This window comes from Siphateles boraxobius, unplaced genomic scaffold (genome assembly GCF_051911475.1).
Source record: "Siphateles boraxobius isolate OS27281-9 unplaced genomic scaffold, OSU_SipBor_1 103, whole genome shotgun sequence".
Lineage (NCBI taxonomy): Eukaryota > Metazoa > Chordata > Actinopteri > Cypriniformes > Leuciscidae > Siphateles > Siphateles boraxobius.
The window spans coordinates 2,261,591-2,272,500 of NW_027508704.1; the positions used below are offsets into that span (position 1 = coordinate 2,261,591).

The 10,910-nt window shown below is 35.6% G+C and overlaps 1 protein-coding gene across 4 annotated transcripts in view; it reads left to right on the top strand.

The window, feature by feature from the left end:
- Nucleotides 1-10,910, top strand: part of usp22 (ubiquitin specific peptidase 22) — a 51,353-nt gene that overhangs the window by 1,453 nt on the left and 38,990 nt on the right. For 2 of the 4 annotated variants that reach the window (XM_077246198.1, XM_077246202.1), the window contains exon 2: nucleotides 9,861-9,914. The exons of the other annotated variants lie outside the window; for them this stretch is intronic. In XM_077246198.1, the coding sequence (XP_077102313.1) occupies nucleotides 9,861-9,914 (54 nt within the window). The remainder of the gene's footprint in view (nucleotides 1-9,860; nucleotides 9,915-10,910) is intronic. 4 annotated transcript variants of the gene reach the window in all.

Sequence of the window (10,910 nt, forward strand, 5' to 3'; positions counted from 1 at the left end):
TTGACAAAAAGTCAAAATATACTGTTTTTAAACTTTAGTCCAATGTGTCAAGGGATTGTGGTTTCTTCCCTCATTAAAGTTCACACTCTGGTGCCTTTGTCTTTCTGTGCCGTTTTCAAATATTTTTTTCCTTCAAATCGTATAATGTAATCTCGTAGCTAGTTTGCTTGTTTCATGGCCTTTTTTAAATCCCTATGGGAAAATAAATGGAAGAAAATCCTACTTTTTAATCACTTCATTAAATAAGTGTTCGAAAGAACCAATTCGCAGAAATGAGTCAGACTTTTATCACTTTTTCAATGTCGTCAAAGCGTGTGGCATCAAATGACAGTTTAATAGCCAACTATACTAACTCAACCCATCTCCCTCTGGAAAACAAAGGATTATCCTGAAATGTGCATCATGATTCATGCAAATCAAATGTCACCCTCGATATACGCGTCTCTGCTCTGAAAGAAATGCCAGTCTCACAGGCTTGCCAGATTGATATGTCACGCATGATAACACATATTGATGATAATCATTTTATGCGTGAATCTTTGGTAATGGGCTGTTTATTAATATAGGTTGAGTGCCGTCAAGTTACATCTGGTTCACTCAGGATTGCATGACTCATCATCGTCACAATTGAGGTCAAGTCAACTGAGTTTTATGATTTCTTATTGCATTTTTTTTTTTATTCTTCAAGAAATTATTGAAAGTTGATGTTTTTTATGTGTAAAAAAAAAAAAAAAAAAATCTTATCTATATAAACCGGCCATCATGTGACTGGTTTATAGATAAGAATTATAGTTTTTTTTTAAATAATGCATAAAAAACATCAACTTTTAATAATTTCCCTGTGTGCATTAACTTCCAGATTCAGTGAGTAAATGTCACGGTTTTAATATACTATGCATTCAATGACAAGTAAGGAATTAATGCATATAGTGGTGATAGTTTCAATCATGACTGTTCCATATGGCACGCTTTGAAAGTCCATAATCTCCATATCTCATGTAAAACTGTAATTTGGTTTGTATTACTGCACATCTGACGTATTAGACACACCCGCTATTCTCATCCTTATACAGTTTACTTAAAGGGACTGTTCACCCAAAAATGAAAATTCTGTCTTCAATTGTTCACCAAACCCATAAGACTTTCGTTAAGATATTTTTAATGAAGTCTGTGATATTTCTGTCCCTCCATTGAAACCCAACACTTCAAAGCATTCATAAAATAAATCCATATGAACCGAGCAAGTACGGTTGAGCTTTTGTTAGGGATGCACGATATATCGGTCACCATATCGGTATCGACCGATATATGGTCATTTTTATGTCATCGTTATCAGCCCGATAAGAAAATTAAAGCTGATAAATAATGCTTTATTTCCTAAAGCTGAGACACTTCAGATGCGCACTGTTCAACATTCTTGTTTTGAATTACTTGAAATATGATTGGAATTACATCAAAAAAGGAAAATACAGTAAAATGCAACATATGCAGCACCAGTCTGTTATATAAGCTACATAAAGTTATAAAGAGAAGATTATAATGGTGGACATGGGATGTTTTTGTAATCATGCTCTATATAAAATTTAGATTTATCAACCAATTTATCGGCTTTTAAATGTAAAGAGTTATCGGTATCGGCCAACATGTTCATATCGGCGCATCCCTAGCTTCCGTTTACTATATTTGAGAGTACGAGTGCTCTGTGTACGTTCGCGGATCAATGTTATATGTGATTAAAAGCCGAAATTAAATGTTCATCAAGCGATCGTGACTCTTCAGAAGACACGCTTGGTTCATTTTGCGATCTCTTTATGAACGTTTTGAAGCGTCAGAGTTTTGCGATTCAAATGGTAAGGACAGAAATCTCTCAGATTTCAATACAAATATCAGTAACACTTACAATAAGGTTAATTGGATAACTACCTTAGTTAACATGAACTAAGAATGAACAATACTTCTTAAGCATTTAATAATCTTAGTTAATATTAATTTCAACATTTACTAAGTTATTAAAATGTTAAAATTAACATTCGTTAATGCACTGAGAAGCAATACGAACAAACGATGAACAGTTTTATTTTTATTAACTAACATTGACAAAGATTAATAAATACTGTAACAAATTTAGTGCTTATTGTTAGTTCATAACAAATGAAACTTGTAAAGTGTTACCAAATATATTCTTTCTGAAGATGAAAGAAAGTCTTATGGGTTTGCAACAACTCAAGAGAGTAATTGATGACAGAATTTTCATTTTTAGGTGAACTAATCCTTTAATGCAGCGTTTAGACATGGTGAAATAATGAAGTTACCCATCTTAGGTTGCAGTTGACCGATTAATCATAAGTTCTCAGAAAGCAGATCTCATCAAGCGGGAAAGGGACCAGCTCGGCTCTCATCTGTCAGGCTAAACAGCAGGAACACGAGGAGCTCAGTAAGCGCGGTAAAGCCCTGCTGCAGAACAACACACACTGTGATGAAGGCCTTTAGTGGTGTTTTCTACACCAGTGCAGAGTCTCAGCTCCAGATGACACACCCATCCGTCTGATGCTCACAATATACGCCTGGGGTTTTGATTCACAAGTGATTCATTTGAATTTGCCCCCAATAGTTGAGGCCCGTTCACACCAAGGACGATAACGATTAACATAACAAAGATATAATATAACTATATAAAGATATAGTTCTAAAAATGTGACCCCGGATGACAAAACCAGTCATATGGGTCATTTTTTTGAAATTGAGATTTATACATCACATGTATAAATCTGAATAAATAAGCTTTCCATTGATGTATGGTTTGTTAGGATAGGACAATATTTGGTCGAGATACAACTAGTTGAAAATCTGGAATCTGAGAGTGCAGAAAAATCGAAACATTGAGAAAATCGCCTTTAAAGTCGTCCATTTATGTTCAAGATTGTGCTGCATTCACTCACAAAAATAATTTTTTTATACATTTACGGTAGGAAATTTACAAAATATCTTCATGGAACATGATCTTTACTTAATATCCTAATGATTTTTGGCATAAAATAAAAATTGATAATTTTGACCCATACAATGTATTGTTGGCTATTCCCACAAATATACCCATGCTACTTAAGACCGGTTTTGTGATCCAGGGTCACAAATCATTTTCAATATTAAAGAATAGCAGCGTTCACACACAGCACGGCTGTAACCGGGGTTTGAAATTAACTTTTTCACTCATCCACCAATTTGGCTACTGAATTTAAGTTGCCGGCCATTCAAAACTTCTACTAGCCAAAAAAAGAAAAGAATTAACCAGATTAACTATATCAAAGCTATGGAGACGGCTGGGTGACAGGAATCTGTTTGAATAATAAATCCAATTTTATTTTATGTATATAATTATAGAATTTGATTTATTATTCAAACAAAATCCTGTCACCCAGCCATCTCTTCCCTTCCACTTTCATCCTTTTCGCCCAAAATGTGTTTTAGTTGGACAGATCAATACAGTGCAAAGAACATCAAAAAATATGTAGGCCTAGTATGTTGGAAAGTAAGTCTTTTCTGTAAACCAAATGCTTTTTAATCTTCGTTATTGCTTCAATGCAACTGAACGAGCGTGCCGTTATTTGTTGCGTAGTGACGTGTGTGCGTGTGTGTGTGTGTTCAAGAAGGCCAGATATGAGCAGATTCTGCGCAATGCGCTGTATTTAATATAAAGATTCACGAGTTGAGTATTTGCGCTAAATTTGCACAGATTTGGCATACACGAACTTCCCCAGCAAAGTGAGTTAACCTAAGTAACACGCCAAATTGGCTCGTGATTTGACAGCGTTACCCGCCACGGGTGATTTTTACCTGCATTTAGCAGGTGTTCATTTCAAACCCTGGCTATACGATAACGGCACAAAGAAACGATATCGTTCGAATCACTTTCAGAACCATTTTATCCAGCTGATGAACAATAAAAAACATTCTTAGCTAGTGGGGCAACGGATCACAAAACTCACGGTTAGGATCATATTACAGTTTTCGAGTCACGGATCGGATAATTTTTCGGATTCAGCAAAAAAATTGTTTTGAAACCAATGTAATGTAATGTCAGCAAAAAAATTATAAAAATAAATAAAAATGGGTGGTTTTGAAACCAATGTAACTTTGCTTCCCATTTATTACACATTGAACACTTTTAAGTACTGTAAGAACAAAAACTTCTAACCACCGGTAATAGTTCAAACATTATTAAAGACAAATGAACAGACACAAATAATAACATACTTAAATACTATAGAACAGTTATAAATAGTTAGGTTTTAGTCTTCAGGTACAGAAATGCAATAATATAAATATAATTGTAATTAAACTGCATGCATAGTGTTTACTGTAAAAAATGTAACGCACCAAGGACTATAACGATAAAGATATAGTTCTAAGAATTGTTCTCAATATTAAAGAATAGCAGAGTTCACACCACAGCTATAACGATAACGGCATAGAGAAACGATATCGTTGGAATCACTTTTTTAGAACGATTTTATCCAGCTGATGAACGATAAAAATAACGAGCTATAACAAGCATTTAAAGCGGCTGAGAATAAACCAAGATATCGTCAGTTGGTGAGGACACCAATATAGTAATCTTTATGGTTCTCTTACTTGGTGTGAACTAGGGCTGTGAACCTACACTGGTCTCACGGTTCGGTTCGGTTACGATTATCATGTCATCGATTCAGTTCAATTCGGTATCACAATGCATTTCGATGCACCGCATCCCCAATTTTCAAATTTACTTTAAAAGTGATCCGTGCGCGTGCGTGTGTGTTCGTCTGTTCGGGAAGTCGCAGTGACAGAAACAGTGACATTCCAGTTTGAATTTCTAAGGCCTGTTTATGCCATTAAGAAAATAAAATTTTATCAAATCAATTTTGTTTTAAAGAGATGTTTATTTAAAAGCAGCGCTCATTCATCAGTGTGTATGTCACCATTAGAGGCGCGCGCATCAACCGTCGAGAGTTCACTGTTGAAGATGACGATCATTTATAATCACCCGTAACAACACAGAATAATTGTAATTTCACCATCGGCTGGTGGCGAATACTTAAATCAGAGAACAATATTGAGGCGGGTGGATTATTTGTTTTGGCTGCGGATTCGAGTGACGTTGAAGCTCATTCTCTTACTCTAAAGCAGTCCGGCTCTGCCAGGCGTAACAGCTCGGGGTGAACACGGCTAACATTGTTTATCAAGTTAATATAGCTATTACCTCCTGCCTATTCTATTTGTGCGTGACATGAGCGCACACAGCGAGTGTCTTCTCCAGGGTCGTGCTCACCAGGTTGTTCATAAAAGCCGAAATGTGTCCAGATGTAGGCTTTTAAAGTAGCTGGAGCATTTTTAATTATGCGCACACATCTCGCCTCTCTCTGCCAGTGTATGGTATCACGACAAAGCACATACGTGACAAATGACGTCAGAAAAGCGTCAGTACATTATAACCGGTTATGGTCTATTACTGAACTGATAACCGAATCGTCCTCGTCTGCATCGCGATGCATCGTAGAAACGATTAATTTCGACACCCCTAGTGTGAACGGGCCTTTAGTCGATGAGAAGAGGCTTAGTCAACCAAAATTTTAGTCGTAGAAAATAAACTACAGGAAGTTACGCAATTCGTGAGGCACAGATCTTTAACGACGAGTCCCTCTGCTAATTACAGTATGTCGGACAGGACATCAAAACGTTCGCTTATTATTAGGTGCATATCCAAGTGTGGATAGTGAGCTTCACTGCATGACATGGAGGCGCCGGAAACGGCTTTCTAAGAGCAGAAACGGCTTAAAATACTCATAATACTACATTTGTTTGGTTCATTCGAAACTGTAAAGGGTCTAATTTTATTTGTGTGAACTCACAATACCAAAATGTTTGTAAAATAAAGAAAACAAACAAGATTTGCTTTTTGCCGTCTCGATCTCCGTTAACAACTTTTCTGAGCATGTCTACTTTTAAACAAACCAATTCAAATAGAAATCAAATGCTTGCTGATTATGTAATGGTGCGTTTCTCTCTATAGGCGCGTCCACTATCGGCTACTGTGGAGATGGCGAGTCGGCATCGTCAACTTCATCTGTGCAGACTCAGAAAATAATACTAGTTCATTAATAAATCAATTATGTCTCCTTGCCATTTTTTCGACACCTTCACAATCATTATCATATACATTATAATCAGTGTTGAATAGGCTGTATATTCCTCCTCCCAGTATATATTTTAGTCATTAAATTAATATAAAGTGCAATTAGTCGACTAATCTGGGCAGCCCTAATTTGGATATAAACAGTATAGACTACATGTAAATTTCTCTTGCATTACAATAATATTACAGGATAAAATTAACAATGGATTTGTATGAACATTTAAGTTGCACTTAAGGCAGTTTTTATGATAGTTGCCATTAAAAAGTTATTTATAACTTTACTATGTCATTAATCTCCACCGATGTTAGTAAACGATTTAGTTCGAAGGCGCTTCTGGAAAATGTTTAAAACAAACTTTGCTTTCCTGATTTTGTTTAAAATGACGTCACACCAGTTCATTCTTTGATTTCACTTGTATCAGAGCCTTAAATGAGAAAATAATTATTTTTAGCGTATTAATTTTTAAACATGAAAATGTTAATTGGTAAATCACATCTCATTATGTTACTATGGCTAAAAATAGTTAAATTATTTGTTTTCAGTTGACCTTCAGCTTGCAAGCTAACAGCTTAGCCTACTAGCGTAGTGTTAATTTGTTTTAAAAAAAAGAGGCTTTTTTAAAATATCTAGTAGAAGATAACGATAAGTCACGATAACACGAGCAATGTGATCCTGCTTCACATCGGCCTACTATTGTGACCATTATCCATTACAGATTATCAGTGCCACACATAAACAAGGCCAAATGTGATTAGTTGCTTCACTTTTTAGTCAAGTAGTCTCGTCCCGTCTCATTCTTATGAAAAATATTCTGCAAAACACAAGGACTGTCCTTCAGTTTGAGGACTCGGTTCAGATTACCAGATTACCCGTGCGGTTTCGCTCAGATGTGTTGACGCCACTGAACATTGCATTATTAGCTGTAGTATTTTAAGTCGGCACAATTGAGGAGTGATTGTTGAGTAGTGAGTCAGATTACATGGATTATTATGGATGCGTTCCCTCCCATGCCCTGAAACAGTAGATTCAAAGATAAGTGTGCAATCGAGTTTTTGTTTTCCCCACCATGTGACTTACTATAAATACGAGAGCTGTTATACTATGCGATGAGCACTAGAGACACCTCGCTTAGGGTTTATTAAATCCATGCAGTGATCATAAGGATCCTTGCTGAGCTGGCTTTATGTATTTCATGTAGACAACGGTGTTTGCTTTGCTCAAACAGCAAGTGAACAGAGCATCATTACGTATGCAGAAACGCCTGCGGGTGTTTATTTATTTATTGTATGTGCTTGTATTCACCTCAGCTTAGCTTCACATCTCTGGCCTAGTTAATGATGGTATCTGCCTTTTTTTGATCTAATCACTCAAATGACATGCATAAAGCATCAATCGTGTGTGTGTGTGTGTGTACATAATAAATATATATATAAGAATTTTATGCATTGCATGCATATATACATGCATGCATAAGTGTTTTATATATATATATATATATATATATATATATATATATATATATATATATATATACACATACATACATGTATGTCTGTATGCATATATTAGGGCTGTAAAGCGATTACATTTTTTTATCTTATCAATCATACATTCAATTTGGGTGAGAAATTACTCTCATGATATAATATAAAGTCATTATTTTTAAGGAGAAAACCATAAAATAGACATTACAAAAAGTAGCTTTAGAAAAAAATTATTGGATATAAACTTTTAGGCTTCAATCGCCATGAGGGAGAGTAAATGATGACAGAATTTTCATTTTTGGGTGAACTATACGCCTACTTAATTGGTTTTTAATTAATATGGAAAAATTAATTTGTGTGTGTTTTTTTTTTTTAATGAAATGGTACTCTAAATAAAAAACTAAAACTGCCATTAGCTGGCTTAATGAGTCCTTAATTTGATTCGTTCAAACAGCTGATTCATTCAGGAATAAGGTAAATTGCTCTCTTTATGAATGGACCTTTGGTTCATGGTTCTTCTGGGTACCAATTTGACCATACTTTAGTATGTATGTATATTTATACATTTGTTATTAGCATCAGTAATTTTCTTATTTTCAAATGGTTACTTTAATTAGTAGGGATGCACCGATACCGATACCAGTATCGGTATCGGGCCCGATACCAAGCTCATGTACTTGTACTCGTACTCGTAAAAATACCCCGATACCAAAGACCGATACCTCACGTATATCCTTAGCTTATATTTCTTAATTCTTATGCACACTCTTCCTGCAGTTATAGTGTGGCTAGATTTAATAGTACACTCTAATATTTCACTTTACACTTTCAGCTGTGATTACATTGTTACTCAGTGTTATGTTAAACATTTTTTCTGTGATTTCTTTGGCACTTTATGACAAATTTGATTGTCTTGTTGTCTGTGATTTCTTTAGAACTTTGACAACTTTGTGACAGGCAGGTAAAAATTACATTCATTATGTCCTTGGTTTTGCCTTTTGGAGGTTATTGGACACTGTGAAATTTGGGCTTTGAAAATTTGTGATAAGCACAATAAGAATGATTTATTTTTTTAAGTTTATTTAGTTGTTGAAAATAAAGATGCTGATATGTTCATTAGTCTCATTGTGTTGTTCTTAGAAAATTGCCACATAAAACGAGAACCCCCCCCCCCAGTACAACAGGCATCGGTATCGGTATCGGCGAGTACCAGGAAAAAAATATCGGTACTCGTACTCGACCCTTAAAAAGTGGTATCGGTGCATCCCTATTAATTAGTTCTCCAGCAGTTTTTGCTATGGCATAAAAAACGGTGCAGAGAACCATGAAATTGTACCGGTGTTCGTACACCAGTACTACTGAAATTTCTGTAATATATAACCGCTTCATATATTTATATGTAATGCATACATATTACTTCCCTGGTAAAATATGATCTCAGGATCACGGGCACTAAAATAAGATTCATTAATACCAGCTGTTCATTGGGCCTCTGGAAAAAACATGACACAAAGTACACAACCCATCAAGATGACTTCATTCATTTCGGTCCATTAAGATTTACTAATGAACATTTAATCCATATTGTGTTTGTCGACGTTCAATAATAAGAGTGTTCGTTAGTCTGAGGGTGAGATTTATGGCTTTCTTTAAAAAAAATTGCACAACCATCATCCATAAAAAGTTCATCTTAGCCATGGCAGTGATAACACAAGCCTTCACTGAAGCTTGTCCAATTATTCGCATAGTCTTCATTTACCATTAAAACTATTTTTATAGGGCGGCTGTTCCACATCTATTCTGCATGTGATGTTATAAGGGCTTCCAGCTCACCATCAATAATTAATTGGACCATGCGCCGTTTATCATATTGATACCGGCTTCCCGTGTTTAATATATACGGTCCCACAGCATCTGCATGTCTCTCCTGAGCCTCAACGGGAATATTTACGGATAAGGTGCAAGTCTAAAGCGCTCGACATCAGGCCACAGAGGAGTTTCTCAAGGCGTAGAGGATGTTTTAAATCAGAAAAGCTGAAGAAAAGGAGCAATGCGACTAAAGGAGGGAGATAAAGGACTAGTTTCACTGGCTCATAATTCATAGCCTTGCAAATGCTCAAACACCGCTTTTGTGACTTGAATACAAATCAAGAACGTTTGATCATTTTTATCTCAAGATATTGTTTTGTTCTCTGGGTTTTAGTGTGTGGTGGAGGAGGGCGGCTTCGTTCCAGATGCATTGAAGATTACATTCAAGGTACCACAAACTGCAGAACTTTTGTTGGACTAATAAGTGAAAAGTAGAGACTACGAACTCTTACTTAATACATGCATTTAATTTAATTTTCAGTAGTGTGACCGTAGCCTGCATGCAACTTTGTGGTCAAATAATCAGACACACTCTCCTAAACATTTATTTGGGCAGTTCATGTAAATGAACTGGTTTACAATCAAATTCAGCAACAAAAATATTCATATATACATCATATACACATATATGACCATCAGGGCTTGACATTAACTCTTTTACTTACCAGCCGCAGTGGCTAGTAGTTTCCCAAAGTTACTTCACTGGCCACAATTTTGGCATCGATACCATGGAGAAAAACTGCCATATAGGTATTTTTAGCATTATCTCATAATTTGGCAGCCGATATATTAGGCTACTGTCGCTTTAAGACCTGACACATGGTCCTATTATACAGTTTTATAAAGCCAATATACCTCTCTTTATTTGCACGCAGATTTTGTGCTAATTCAGAGCTTTTCTGTTAAAAGAACACGCTTTCTACCTGGGGTTTTACTTAATATTTGCAATCTGGCAACCCTGTGCACACGCTCTCTCTACACTGCAGAAGTCGTGTGGATGACCTCGTTTATATTAACCCATTTGAGGTTTCTGCTTAAATGAAAGTGTCGTTCAGTCGGTCTGTGTTCTGTCACGCGTTCTGTGTTTTCTGCGACTAAATCTACGATCGAACCTTCTCGGAAATGAACTGTAATAAATCTAAACATGAATCTATTGACTATATTAGCGGTTGTGTTTGACGACTATATTGGCTTGATTTGTGTTTATAGGTGAAAGTGCAGTAATCCTAATGAAATGTAAAAATAATTATAATTTTGAGCAAAATAATCGGGATTATCAATTCAACCATTATGCAGCATGACAAAAAAGTAAAGTTTTTATTGACTAAAACTAGACTAAAATGTTCAAACATTTAGTTGAGTAAAACTTGACTAAACAAAAACA